The sequence below is a fragment of the Vulpes vulpes genome, chromosome 12 (assembly GCF_048418805.1).
Source record: "Vulpes vulpes isolate BD-2025 chromosome 12, VulVul3, whole genome shotgun sequence".
Lineage (NCBI taxonomy): Eukaryota > Metazoa > Chordata > Mammalia > Carnivora > Canidae > Vulpes > Vulpes vulpes.
In genome coordinates, this window is record NC_132791.1 from 155,518,432 (window position 1) to 155,533,554 (window position 15,123).

The 15,123-nt window shown below is 41.0% G+C and overlaps 1 protein-coding gene across 3 annotated transcripts in view; it reads left to right on the top strand.

Moving 5' to 3' along the window:
* The window catches only part of USP24 (ubiquitin specific peptidase 24), a 137,763-nt gene that overhangs the window by 72,078 nt on the left and 50,562 nt on the right, over positions 1 to 15,123 (top strand). For all 3 annotated transcript variants that reach the window (XR_011995997.1, XM_072730826.1, XM_072730825.1), the window contains exons 29-36: positions 4,598 to 4,683; positions 4,830 to 4,923; positions 6,353 to 6,508; positions 9,658 to 9,755; positions 12,605 to 12,700; positions 12,810 to 13,038; positions 13,737 to 13,896; positions 14,748 to 14,903. Coding sequence is in view for 2 of the 3 variants with exons in the window: in XM_072730826.1 (XP_072586927.1) it covers positions 4,598 to 4,683; positions 4,830 to 4,923; positions 6,353 to 6,508; positions 9,658 to 9,755; positions 12,605 to 12,700; positions 12,810 to 13,038; positions 13,737 to 13,896; positions 14,748 to 14,903 (1,075 nt within the window). In the remaining variant the exon portion in view is untranslated. The remainder of the gene's footprint in view (positions 1 to 4,597; positions 4,684 to 4,829; positions 4,924 to 6,352; positions 6,509 to 9,657; positions 9,756 to 12,604; positions 12,701 to 12,809; positions 13,039 to 13,736; positions 13,897 to 14,747; positions 14,904 to 15,123) is intronic.

Here is a 15,123-nt window from a genome sequence, read left to right on the forward strand (position 1 = left end):
GAGGGGTGGGGGAGGAGCCAGAGAGCAAGGGGGAAAGCCAAGCGAGTCTGGCACATCTTTGACTCTGCCTTTAAAATAGGTCTAGAATCTAGCTACTCTGGTCTGACTCCATGCCTTCCACACCAGTCCAGGCAGCTGTCATGCCTCACATGTGGAGTATTTGAGCAGTGCCTGCCTGCCCCCACGGCTGTGTCCTTAGACCACTTCAGTCTCTGTCTGGTGCCCAGCAGCCTGGGATCTTTTTACTTTTTCATTTTTTATTTTATTTTTTTAAAGATTTTATTTATTCATGAGAAACACAGAGAGAGAGAGGCAGAGACACATAGGCTGAGAAAGAAGCAGGCTCCTCAAGGGAAGCCCAATGTGGGACTCTATCCCAGGAAGCCTGGACGAGGCCCAGAGCTGAAGATAGAAGCCTGAACCAACCATGAGTCCCATCCTGTGATCTTTTTAAACAGCAGCCACATTGTGCCCCTTCTCCCCCAGCTCAAACACTCCTGAGCCTTCATCTCACTCAGAGTAGGAGCCAGAGTCCACTGGGCCCTAGGGGGCTGACTGCACGGGCCCTCGTGGAATTTCCCTTATGTCCCTGCCTGGGACCCTCCCTGGCTTCCGCTGCTCCGGCTACACTGGCCTCTGTGTTGGTCCTCAGACTCAGTGAGGTCTGTGCGCTTGCCTTTCCCTGTGTCTGGAATGTTCTTCTGTTCTTTCCTAGTATCCAGGCAGTTCCCTCTCACATTCTTCAGCTCTCACTTAAATGTTGCCTTCTCAATGAGCCTTCTTTGGCCATCCTATTTAAAATTTTAACCCCATCCCTTTGCTTCTTACTTGCCTTTGCGGCTTACTTGTCAGTATTTGTTGAGTCATTTCATGAATCAGCCCGTTTACTTTGTACCCTCCCTGTGTCAGGATGGAGCTTGGCACCAGAGGTACAGAACTCATGGGACTGGTTCTGCTTCTTAGCTCTTAACAGTCTAGAAAGATCACACCAGACCTCACGTAAAGGTATTCAAATAACTTACGAGGATTTTTTGTTGTTTGTATATGTTGATTTAATCCCAAGTATGACATCTTTGTGTACTGTGCTTTTTAAACTTAGCATAACCTTGCTATAGGTCTCAAAAATGGGTTTGTATTAGCATGTTATTTCTTTTTAAATGACTATACTTATATAACAATAAGAATTGGGATCCCTGGGTGGCGCAGCAGTTTGGCGCCTGCCTTTGGCCCAGGGCGCAATCCTGGAGACCCGGGATCGAATCCTACGTCAGGCTTCCGGTGCATGGAGCCTGCTTCTCCCTCTGCCTGTGTCTTTGCCTCTCTCTCTCTCTCTCTGTGCGACTATCATAAATAAATAAAAATTTTTTAAAAAAGCCAATAAGAATTTAAGGAAGATTCCACTCAGAATAGCATTATGACAGCTAATCAACAACAGAAGCAATGCACAAGCATGCCTTCACCTACTGCACTTGCAGGTTGTGTGTTTTTTACAAACTGAAGGTTTGTGGCACCTCTGTATGTGGCAACTCTGTACCAAGCAAGTCCACTGGTGCCAGTTTTCCAACAGCATTTGCTGATCTTGTGTCTCTGTCTCACAATTTGATAATTCTTGCAATATTTTAAATTTTCTCATTATTGTATTGTCATAATGATCTTCGGTCAGTAACCTGTGATGTTACTCTTGTAATTATTTTGGGACATCACAAAGTGCGCCCAAATAAGATGGCAAACTTAGTAAGTGTTGCATGTGTTTTGACTGCTCCACAACCAGCTATTCCCCCATCTCTCTCCCTCTCTTCAGGCCTCCCATTCCTTGAGACACCACAGCATTGAAAGTAGGCCAATCAATAACCCTCTGAGTGTTCAAGTGAAAGGAAGAGTTGTACATTTCACTTTAAATCAAAAACTAGAAATGATTAAGCATAGTGAGGAAGGCATGTCAAAAGCTGAGATAGGCCGAACGCTAGGCTGCTTGTACCAAATGCTTAGCCAAGTTGTGAAAGCAAAGGAAAAGTTCTTGAAGGAAATTAAGAATGCTACTGCAGTGAACACACAAATGATAAGAAAGTAAAACCCTTCTCCATGCCAGCAATAGGGCTGACATAGAGAAAGGGTGAATGGTCTGGATAGATCAAACCAGCCACAGCCACAACATTCCCTTAAACCAGAGCCTGAGCCAGAGCAATGCCTTGCTCTTCTCCATTCTGTGAAGGCTTGACTGAGGTGAAGAAGCTACAGAAGAAAAGCTTGAAGCTAGCAGAACCTAGGTTCCTGAGGTTTAGGGAAGAAGCTGTCTCCATAATAAGTACAAGGTGAAACAGCAAGCGTTGGTGTAGAAGCTACAGCAGGTTATCCAGAAGCTTTGGCTCAAATCAATAATGAAGGTGGCTGCACTAAACAACAGATTTTTGGTGTAGAAGGAACAGTCTTCTGTTGGAAGAGGATGCCATCTAGGACTTCATAGCTACAGAGAAGTCAACACCTAGCTTCAGAGTTTTAAAGGATAGGCTGACTCTTGTGAGAAGAGAGTGCAACTGGTGGCTCTAAGTTGAAGCCCATGCTCCTTTTTCAGTCTGAAAATTCTGGGACCCTTAAGAATTATGCTTAATTTACTCTGCATGTGCTACATAAATTGAACAACATAGTTGGATGACAACATATCTGCTTACAGCATAGTGTTTACACCCACTGTTGAGAACTGCTCAAGAAAAAAGATTCTTTTCAAAATACTACTGCTCATTAACAATGCACCTGGTCACCCAGGATCTCTGATGGACACGTACAAGGAGATGAAAGTTGTTTTCATGCCTGCTAACATAGCATCTGTTCTGCAGCCCATGGATCAAGGAGTCATTTCAATTTTCAAATCTAACTATTGAAGAAATACATTTCCTAATGTCTTAAGTGCTATAGGTAGTGATTCCTCTGATGGATCTGGGCAAAGTAAATTGAAAACCTTCTGGAAAGGATTCATCATTCTAGATGTCATTAAGAACATATCATGACTCATGGGAAGAGTTCAGGATAGCAACATGAACAGGAAATTTGGAAGAAGTTGATATCCATCCATCATCAGCACCTTTGAGGGGTTCAAGACTTTAGGGGAGGAAGTAACTAGCCAATGGGGTAGAAAGAGGAAGAGAACTAGAAATGGAGCCTGAAGGTGGGACTGTGGGGTTATCATCTCAGGATAAAACTTGAACAAGTGAGGAGTTGCTTCTTATAGATGAGCAGAGAAGGTGGTTTCTTTTCTTTACTTTTTTTTTTTTTAATATTTTATTTATTTGACAGAGTGTGCGCATGCACAAGCAGGGGGAGCAGTACCCAGAGGGAGAAGCAGACTCCCTGCTGAGCAGGAAGCCAGATGGAGGGCTTGATCCCGGGACCCCAGGATCATGTCCTGAGCCAAGGGCAGCCACTTAACTGACTGAGCCACCCAGGAACCCCAAGAAGGTGGTTTCTTGAGTTGGAATCTACTCCCAGTAAAGATGCTGTGAATATGGTTGAAATGACAACAAAGGATTTAGAGTATCACATAAACTTAGTTGATAAAGCTACAGCAGGCTCTGAAAGAATTCACTCAATTTTGAAAGTTCTCCTGTGGGCAAAATGCTGTCAAACAGCATCACATGCTACAGAGAAATGGTTCATGAAAGGAAGAGTCCATCAATGCAGCCAACTTCAATGTGGCCTTATTTTAAGGAATTGCTGCAGCAACACTAGCCTTCACAACCACTGGCATCCTCATCTGTTGGCAGCCATCTCCAGCAAGGCAAGCTCCTTCCCCAGCAGAAAGCTTACGACTCACTGAAAGCTCAGATGCTGATTAGCATTTTTTAGCAATAAAGTCCTTTTTTAACTAAGACACATACATTGGTTTTTAGACCTAATACTACTGTACACTTAATAAACTATATTATGAACTTATACACACTGAGAAACCAAAAAATTCATTTGACTCTTATAGTATTTGCTATCTCTCTGTGGTCTGGAAGCAAATCTGCAATGTCTGCAGTATGCAGTATACATAGCACCTTTAAGCTTAACATTTTCAAATTGTCTCATATTTATCCTGGATTTATTTAAAATGTTCCCTCGTGTAATGGCATTCTATAGTGACATCTAGTTTCTTTTCTTTATAACCAGAAAATAGTATTTTAATCATATCTAAGTCTCTCCTATCTGTTGTGTGTGTATATATATATATACATATATACTGCTTTAATTTTGCTTTTAAATCAGTCATTGCCTTGTTTGCTCCTGACGAGTTGTGATCAGCCTTTAATGGTGTCTGCTCTCCATTCTGTTAATTAGACCTGCCCATCATTTTACCTTTCTTCCACTGCCTGCTTTTGGCACCTTTACCCCTCACCAGCAGGTGGATAGGAGAGAGCCCAGGTAACAGGGATGCTGGGAGGTAGTAGTCCCACCAATCTGTGTTCCCAGGTATTGCTCTTTAGTGCAGGGGAGCATGCTGCTCCCCTCAAGCTTTGTAGTGGCCAGCCTTTCAGAACTAGTGATTTTATTGTTGGCACGTTTGGTTAGAAAAGGAGAAAATTCTTTTGTCAGTTTGTATTTATGTTTTGTTTTCTCTCAGGAGAAATCCCTCCCTGGTGTTGTAATGGCACTTGTATGTAATGTGTTCGACATGCTCTACCAGCTTGCCAATCTGGAGGAGCCAAGGTAAATATAAATGTTTCTGAAGCTTGAAAGAGAAAGTTATTAAGGTTAGGGAACCAAGTACATTTTTACTTTACATTTGTCAAGAACAAATGACTTTGTTACTAAAACTGGGTCACATGAAAAAATTTGTATTTGACAAATTTCAGGATAACTCTACGAGTACGAAAGCTTCTGCTCTTGATACCCACTGACCCAGCCATTCAGGAAGCCCTGGATCAACTCGATTCCTTAGGAAGAAAGGTATGAGTATCTTGGATAATTACTTAAGTGGCATGGAAATTTCAATGTCATGATTCAGTAAAACTACAACCTGAAATCAATTTCAGGCGATATGATCCATCTTTCCCATAATTGTTCTGCTTTAGAAAAATACATTTGCTGTAAACGGAAATCAGAACTTCATGTTGCCTTTTAAAAGACGTAAAGTCAATAATGACATCAGATATAGAACCGGAAGTGTTTAATATCACAGACGTCCATGTTCTCCTTGTTCTGTATTAAGATACTGAAACCCAGAGAGATGAAGTGTCTCGTCCAGGATCAGACTCTCGTCCTGATTCAGCGGAGAAACTTTTTTTCTGCCACAGTGCCTCTCAGAATGTGATCATTGCCTGCGTTTGATTTGCTTGCATAGTTATATTCTCATTTACTGTTTGTCCACAGTTGATGAATTGATTTTAATTTCTAGAATGTTGTTTCTCAAGAATTTTATATATTATTTAATCACATCCTAGGGCAGCCCCGGTGGCGCAGCGGTTTAGTGCCACCTGCAGCCCAGGGTGTGATCCTGGGGACCCAGGATCGAGTCCCACGTCGGGCTCCTTGCATGGAGCCTGCTTCTTCCTCTGCCTGTGTCTCAGCTCCTCTCTCTCTCTCTCTCTCTCTCTCTCTCTCTCTCTGTGTCTCTCGTAAATAAATAAAATAATAAAAAAATGAAATCACATTCTATCTATAATACTGTTTAGTTATGTTCTCAGAGTAAATTCATGTAGAACAGAGTTGTTAGAACTAAGGCACGAGGTGGGTCAGGGGATGGGATAATTTGGTGATAACATTAAGGAGAGCACATGATGTAACCAGCACTGGGTGTTATACGCAGCTAATAAATTATTGAACACTACATTTAAAACTGATGATGGTACTATATGTTGGCTAATTGAATTTAAATTAAAAAAATAATAAGTAAGGTACAAATTTATGTTTCAGCAGTTGAAGTTTATGTCATCCCATAGTCTTGTAATACATGGCTAAATAATTGCAGGGAGAAGAAAACTAGTGTAAATACAAAACATATTATTATTACTAGCTAAAAACATTTTCAAAACTTTCACTTCCAAAAGCTTATAATTTAATTATCAGTATTTAGTGTTTTAGACTTTTAAACACAGAAACAAATAAGACAACCTTGCTAGTGTTACCAAGAAGACACTCTCAGACGTGTTTGCATTCCTGTAGGGTTGGGATGCTGTTGAGCACTTAGAGTGTGTGTGATGGAATTCAGTGTTTTGTTAATAATTACCAAGCGATGTGTCCTTAAGTTTCATTTGTAAGAAATTCTTTTGGTGGATTTTACTAAAGAGGAAAAGAACATTAGAGTGTACACTGAGATTTGTTTCATATGTGTGCTTCTAACACATACATCCTTTGTTTTCATTCTTGAAAACCTTAGAAAACGTTACTGTCTGACACGAGCTCTCAATCCTCAAAGTCTCCATCCCTGTCCTCCAAGCAGCAGCATCAGCCAAGCGCCAGCTCAATCTTGGAAAGTCTGTTTCGATCCTTTGCTCCAGGAATGTCCACCTTCAGAGTGCTCTACAACTTAGAAGTAAGAAGCCTCATTTATTTTCATTTCATCTGGAGAGATTTGTTTTTGTTTGCACATTCATGCTTTTAGATGTCAGAGATAAGTATTTTTATTAGATGATCTCTGAAACATTAGTTTTCAAAAAATAAAAAACAATATAAACAGAAACATTTTATTGTTTTTTTGGTCTTAGAAAAGGCTCAATTTTTTCATTTTATACCTATGCACACTGTTATACTTGCAAAGCAGCATGTAAATAAATAATGAGGAAGCCTTATGTAGTGTAAGATAGGCCATTATCTTCCTCTGGAAGTTTAGTGAGTCCCTCCCAATAAAGTTGTTATCCTCAGCCTTCTTGTTATTAAATGTGTCCTAACTTTTTAAGAAAACAATTGTAATTTGTTCTTATAAATGAAACTATGAGGAGTTTGTTAGGAAATACATTAACTCTATTATTTCAAGGTTTAAAAAAAAGTTTAAAACCTATTTGAAGGGGACACCTGGGTGGCTCAGTGGTTGAGTGCCTTTAGCTCAGGGCATGATCCCCAGATCCGGGATCGAGTCCTGCATCGAGCTTTCCACAGGGAGCCTGCTTCTCCCTCTCCCTGCGTCTCTGCCTCTCTCTCTCTGTGTGTCTCTCATGAATAAATAAATAAATCTTTAAAAAAAAAAAAAAAACTAGTTGGAGAATTTAAGCAAAAGAATAGTTTTATTACCTTCTTTCCAAAAAGTAGCTTTAAACTAATAGGTTTAGTTCAGTATACATTTACTAACTGTTTAATGCCTGCACGTCACTGTGGTAGTTAAAGGATAAGAATTGAAAAGACAAGATATTTGCTCCAAAATCTTGAGTAAGACAGAAGGGAGGCTGCATACTCTGAGTCCTGAAAGCAAAGTAGCAACAAGGCAGTAGGGGAGGGTGAGCAGGTAGAAACAATCTACTCTTGGAGGGTGGAGAAGTCACACCCGCTTGCTGTTTTAGGTCTGGAGAAAATAAAGCCCTGAATGATTTTGCTTTGCCCCAAGTTTTATTTCATCTGGGTAGTCTCATTTGGAGTATGTAATTATATTTATTCATTTGTCTGCATCACTTGTTGCTTGTGTGTTCAAGCTCTGTAGCCTTAAAATAAGCATTCTTGTGAAAAAATGTATTGGGTTCAAAAGGAGAAAATATTGAGCAAATGTTTGTAAAATAGGGCATGTCTTTATTTAATGTGGACATTTAAAAGTGCATACAAAAAAAAATAAAATAAAATAAAAGTGCATACAATATTCCAAGGCAGAAAATGACCGGGAAATTTTTGGCCATTTAACCTTATAAATTTTACAGTACCTGTGAGATTTGTCATTTTCCTTCGAAGGATTGTCTTTAAAAAGTTAAAGTATAAACCTTAACACCCACACTTGAGAGCACCTAGAAAAACAGAATGGTCCAACAGTGGGTCTGGCTTGTCATCAACTACCTAGATTGCATTATTTTAGAGCCAGAGAAAAGACGATGGTAGTAAAGTACCTCCAACACAATTTCAGGACTTTTGAACAACTAGAAATTCCTTTGAGAGATTTTCTTTCTTTCTTTCTTTCTTTCTTTCTTTCTTTCTTTTTTTTTTTTTTTTTTTTTTTTTTGCTTTAGACAGCACAAAGCATTAGGAAAATAACACTTTCCAAAGCACTTATTTTGGGGTGCCTGGGTGGTTCAGTGTCCCGACTCTTCAGGTTGTGATCTCAGGGTCATGAATCAAGCCTCACATCTGGCTCTATACTCAGTGTGGAGTCAGCTTGAGATTCTCTATCCCTCTGCCCTTCCCACTCGTGATCTCTCTTTCTCTCAAATAAATAAATCTTTTTTAAAAAAGCACTTAATTTAACTGATCCCTGAAAGGCTAATTTCTTTGCATTTTAGGCTTCAACTTAGGTTTGCCTACTAGGAAGCTTCAAAGTAGTTATTCCAAATACCTGTTCTGTTGAAGAAATCTTCCATCTTCACTAAATTGCTGTCCATTAAGCATGGGGAATACATGTAAGAGGCTGTCAACTCACAGGAAGGGTTAGAAAAGCAGAGGGGTGCCTTTCTCCCATGCAGTGCTCATAATCTAAGGCTGACAAACATATTTCCCAAAGAGCACTTTAGGTAGAAAACATGTACAAAAGAAATCTCACACTAAAAATGTACACACATAAAACCCATGGATTCCTAGAAACAGATTTTCTAGAATGGAAAAGGATCTTGAATGTATCTACTTTTATTTTATTTTATTTTTTAAGATTTTATTTACTTATTCATGAGAGAGGGAGAGACATAGGCAGAGGGAGAAGCAGGCTTCATGCAGGAAGCGTGATGTGGGACTTGATCCCAGAGTCCTGGGATCATGCCCTGAGCCAAAGGCAATCGCTCAACCACTGAGCCACCCAAGCGTCCCAAATGTATCTACTTTTAAAACCTTGAGGAGACTGAAGCAGTGGATTCTTTTTTTTTTTTTTTTAATTTTTAAATCATAACCAAATAAGCAGTTGATTACTAAGTCTTATACTGTAGTATGGTTATTTATTTGAAATGATTATCTGTCATACCAGAATTTTCAGTTAAGCTTTCCTTTAGTTACGTATGTCAGTGCCATAAAAGGGGAAGGATTTAGGAGGGAGGCACATGCAGGTTTGAGGTCACTTGGCCTTTTGGGTCTCGGTCTTTACCTGTAAAGTAAAATACACACCTGCATGGTGAAATTAAGAGAGAATGCATGTAAGAACCTCCTCTTATGCCTACTATATTGTATGTGCTCAATAAATAGGAGTTTCAGAATCGTTATTAGAGAGCTCATTTAGCATTTTTAAGGAATGGGCTATTTTATGAAACTTCATCTTTTTCAAAAACATGTCTAGCAAATCATATAATGTTATCTGCTCTTAAGGCATCCACCGTTGCCGATTTCATGAAGAGAACACACCACATTTCTTCAACAAAACAGATTTTTCTTGCTAACTAAATAGAGCTTGGAAAACATGATTGTTTCAGTTGTGAAACATCAGCCTCCTCCTCCTTTTGGGGGTGGGGGAGGGAGACGGTATGCAGCAATTAATGAGACTCAGACTTGAGTTATTGGTTGTTTTACTTAGTGAAGGAGTCATTTCTGCTGAAAATGTTGAGCTGATTGTGCTTATCTGTTTTCAAGGTTCTAAGCTCCAAACTCATGCCAACAGCTGATGATGACATGGCAAGAAACTGTGCAAAATCCTTCTGCGAGAACTTCCTCAAAGCAGGAGGATTGAGGTTAGAGTTTCACTGTGTCACGTGAATTGGAGAGAATGAATATGGTTATTGTGGTTCATTTTTCCTTCCAGGCCTTGGTTATTCCTACAAAGTATTATGTGAAGCATCATGAGAGTTACAAGAAGAGGGAATGATGTGTCAGTCTGTAGAACACTTAAATTCATTTTACAACTTTTGGTTATTTGGAAAACTGGCAGAAGCCCATCTTCCCTCTGGTTGTTGAGGAGATTCTTGAGAAGAAGAGAGAAGCAGATCTATTTCTGTTGATTCCTGGTATCAGTTTGATACTAGCCAAATTTTATTCCTGGTGAGACATGTAGTGAGGCCTTATTAGTGCTAGGGATGCAGAGATAACTTAGATCTCATTCCTGCCCTTTAGAGCCTCATGGTTTAACAAAGAATAATGAAGAGTTATTATAAGTATCAAAACAGGCTAATAAAAAGTGCTTTGGATGGGAGGTGGGCGGAGTCATGGAAGATGGTGCTTAAATGGTGAAATTTTCGTGGTAACAAGATCAGGAGGTGCTTTGCAGAAGGCGACATTTAAGCTGGGAATTGAGAAAAGACCAGTAATCCCCTACAGGACTTGTGAGGAAAGGGCACACTAAGCCAGAGGCAGTAGGATGGGTAAAAGCACCATTGTGTGTGGCCTGTCTGGGAAGGCTAGAGGAAAGGATGGAGAAGTATGTACAAAAGGGTCACCTTGAGGAATTTCAACATTAACTTCTACACCATAGGAAAACAAGAGGCTTCAAAGCCAGGAATTGCCTGAAACAATTACTGTGGCTGCAGTAGAGACAATAAATAGAAGTGGGAGAGATGGGAGGTAGGGAGAGCCATGCAGAGGCCCAGGGAGAAGAGTGATGGTTGTAGATGTTGGGCAGTGGTAAATGATATTTATAAGGTAACATAGGCAAGTCTTTATAACTAGAAATAAGGAAGGAGGGAAGGAAATTTATAAATGACCTTGTGGTTCGTAACCTGAGAGAGGGAGTGAATGGTGAACATTCAGTCAGTGTGGGAAATAGGCATAGAAGGGGGCGGAAGACACGGAATGTCAAGACAGATGAATGTGGTTGAGGCACGTGAAGTGCATGGTTTGGCTGTGATGCTGTGGAGGGGAGCACCGAGTGGCATCAGAGATATGGGGGAAGCAGAGCAGGGGTGACAGTGACTGGCAGGGGATAACAGCCGAGGGGAAAGATCGCTTTTTCTGTTTTGCTTTTACCTTTAGGGAAGCCTAGGTTGTCTTTGCAGCCTAACTAAAAGAAGAAAGATCAAAGGAAAAGGGATAATCCGAGGGGCCGTGTTCTCCTGCCCTGGAAAGAAGCAGGCCTTCTCTCCCATTTCCTTGAGCAAGGAAAGAGTGAGGACTAGAGGGCAGTTGTAGGGATTCCTATGGGAGGCTTTAGGGGGAAGAGGCTCACCCAAGACCTTGAAGAGATAAAGAGAGTGGGCTGAAAGATCCACCCCGTCCCCCCCCCCCCCCCGCCCCAAGCATGTGGAAGGCCTACCGCATGGGGCTTGATTTCGTTTTCAGCATCACAGAGGTGTTCTCAGTAAAGGCCATTATTGACTTGTAGTTACAGAGCTCTGGAATAAAGGCATTCTACTGCTAGCTTAGTTTTATGAGTCAGTTAATCTGCATGCCAGGCACTGTTCTGAGCACATAGAACAGAGCAGAGAACAGATTCGACAGAGCTCCACATCCTTGTGAAGCATACTGTCTAGAGGGGGAGACAAGCAGTAAAGAAGTAAAGGTAAAAGCGTATGTCAGGAGGTGATGAGAACTATAGAGAAAAGGGGCAGCCTTGGTGGCTCAGCAGTTTAGCGCCGCCTTCAGCCCAGGGCCTGATCCTGGAGATCTGGGATTGAGTCCCACGTCAGGCTCCCTGCATGGAGCCTGCTTCTCCCTCTGCCTCTCTCTCTCTCTCTCTCTCTCTCTCTCTCTCATAAATTTAAAAAAAAAAAAAAAAACTGTAGGGAAAAATAAGACAGGAAAGGGGATGGACAGGGTTGTGATTTTCAGTAGGGTGATCAGGAAAAGTTTCACTGATAGGGTGACATCTTACAAAAACCTGAAAGAGGTGAGGAAGGGAGACTTGGGGTCCTTGGGGGAAAGCCATCCAGAGGAGCAGCCAGTGTGTGCCTTATGTGAGACAGAACTGGTGCCTTCAGAGACCAGCATGTCCAGGTGGTTGGGGTAGCAGGAAGGAGGCAGAGTAGGGTGACATGAGGTTACAGACATACCAGATGTCAGGTTATGGGTCTTATAGGTCACAGGTTATTGTGGAGACTCTTGCCTTTTTTTTCTCTGTAGGAAGTAGGAAACCATTGGAGGATTTTGTGCAGATGAGGAGTGCTATGATCTGACTTATATTTTAAAAGGATCATTCCAATTAATCTTTTTTTAAGGATAGATTTTTGGAAAGTCAGGAGTGGGAAAAGGAAGAACACTTAGGAAGCTTTCATAATGAGAGAGATTATAGTGGATGTGAAAACAAGCTTTACTGAATATACCAATTCCAGATATGTTTTTTAATCGATGGTTCTTCTAGTAATAAAACTGGTGAATCAGTGAACACACACCAGTTAAGTGAGGAGGACTCTCCAAACATTCTACCTTTTGGCTAAGCAAGGAATCTAATTCTAAATGGACTAGGAGTTACAGATAATCATAGGAAGTCATTGTGGTAGAAATATGTATGGTTCATGTGTATGTAAGGCTCTTGTAGAAATGTTAAGTAATGGATAACATTTACATAAGCAATTACATTACTTAGAGAAAATTTTCTATGAAAGAAATAAAAGTCTCTATTTAATATCCTGCCTCTTTCTTTTCTTTTAAGTTTGGTTGTAAATGTCATGCAGAGGGATTCCATCCCATCAGAAGTAGACTATGAGACAAGGCAAGGAGTTTACTCTATCTGTCTACAACTTGCAAGGTATGTAAATGTATTAATCTCACAGATGGTACATTTTCTTCCCAAATCCTGTCATTTTGAATAGTGTGATATGACCTCAGGTAAGTCTAGCTTTTTGTTTCCTTTGAAGATTTTTACTTGTTGGGCAAACAATGCCCACATTACTAGATGAAGACCTCACCAAAGATGGCATAGAAGCACTTTCTTCTCGCCCATTCCGAAATGTCAGCCGGCAAACAAGCAGGCAGATGTCCTTATGTGGTACCCCAGAAAAGTCATCCTACCGACAGTTGTCCGTGTCTGACAGGTCTTCTATTAGAGTTGAGGAAATCATCCCTGCTGCACGTGTTGCAATACAAGTAAGTGACTTGTATATTCAGGAAATGTGAAGTCCCTCCTGTTTGAAGACACCAGTACAGGGAGGGGCTGTGCAGACTTAACAGTTATTGATGTGAATGTAGCCTTCCTGGAATCTACAGTGAGCAAGAAAGAGACCACCAGTATACAAATAACTATTATTCAAGATGGGAAATATGAAGGGTTATAGGACAGCTAAAAGGGCAGAACATTCATAAGCCTTCAGAGGAAGCAAAATAATTGCTTTCACCTGTGGCTGTCATTGATGATTTTACATGGGAGGTAGCATTTGCGCTACGCTTTAAAGGTAGATCAGATTCCAGATAGAGAAGCATGGAGAGTTATTCCAGCAAGAGTACAGGTGAGCAAATCCAGAGAGAACAGAGCCTATAGGGAAGGCCAGGGGGTCGTTCATGCAGCCCAGAGTAGAGTGTGTGGAAAAGGAGAAATGGTAAAAACTGGACCAGTGACAGGTATCCTAATGCCTGAGCATGGAGATCAGTCTCTGTGCTACAGGTTAGCAGAGTTACTCATAGTTGCTGAACAGTATAGAAGCATAGTAGAAAAGGCTGTCCTGGACAGTCGAGGAGGAGAAAAAGTCTCACAAAACTGAGACCAGTAAAGGAGGTTATGGAAGTCAGTAGAGGGAATGTGTTCAGGTGCTTCCTTGTCTCATAACATTCTTTCCACACTTGTTTAGACAATGGAAGTAAGTGACTTCACATCTACTGTGGCTTGTTTCATGAGGTTGTCCTGGGCTGCAGCTGCAGGACGGCTCGACCTCGTTGGGAGTAGCCAACCAATTAAAGAAAGTAATTCTCTGTTTCCTGCTGGAATTCGAAACAGACTCAGCAGTTCAGGTACTGATTTAAAAGGATAAAGTAATTAAATCACTGGGCAAGGAATAAGTTGTAAGAGTTATCTCTGCTTGGCTGTTTGGAGTCACAAAAAGGAGAAAGGCTTTTCTCTTGCTTTTGAGCATGAGTAGAAACCCATCAAGCTGTGCCCTTAAGACTTGTGAATGTTATTGTACATATATAATACTTTGAAAAGTGTTGATAAGCACAGAGGAAGTGGGGAAACCAAATCAGAGTTTTTAGCTTACCGAGTGTTGTAAAAGTGCCATGTGACCAATTGATAACTGTGATTGTTATAAAAATTCATCTAGAATTCCTACCTGGAAAAGTCACTTTTTTTGGTTTGGCCAGTTACTTTCTATAAGGCTTTTATAAATAGCTTCATTTCTCTGCTTCATTTGGTTTCCCTCTTCAATCTATGTGTGTGTGTGTATATATATATATATCTGTATAAAAAGGTTTTAAATTTTATGACGTTCATACAGAGAAGTGCGGAAATGTTAAATGTACAGGCTTTTTAAGATTTTTACATATGGATGACCCATCTAGATCAGGATGAGGAACATTTCTAGTATCTCGGGAAGACTCTTTCAGGCCTCCCAGACTGTACTGTTCTCACTTCCGTCACTTCAACTGAGCTTTGCCTCAAAAGCACATGTTGAGTGCTGCAAATACACTGTTTTTAGAGCAGTCGGGGTCAAATAAAGTAATGAAGTATCTCTCATTTCTTAGACCAGAATGTCTTTTGGCACAGTTTAATTTCACTTGAGGCTTCTGGAGCACATTGAAAGGATGTTCTAATACCATGAGGGTCCTTTGGGGTCCACAGTAACCATCTGCTTTCCTGTTCCCAGGAAGCAATTGCAGCTCTGGGAGTGAAGGGGACCCAGCAGCCCTGCACGCGGGCATCTGTGTGCGACAACAATCTGTGTCCACCAAAGACTCGCTGATTGCCGGGGAAGCTCTGTCTCTTCTTGTTACATGCCTGCAGCTACGGAGCCAGCAACTAGGTATGCAGGAAGTTTGTTTGCCATTCATCTCTTTTAGGGAAAAGCCAGGTTTCTGTCGGGAACTATGTACGTTCCTTCGTAGAGAAGGTCATGCTGACAGAAATGAAATGAAAGGGGGGAAAAGCTGGCAGGTGGAATAGGTAAGAATAGTGCTTAGAGTGGTTAAATTCTGAACAAGTATTTATTGAGCACCTTCTGTATAGAGGGTTCCACAGTAGGT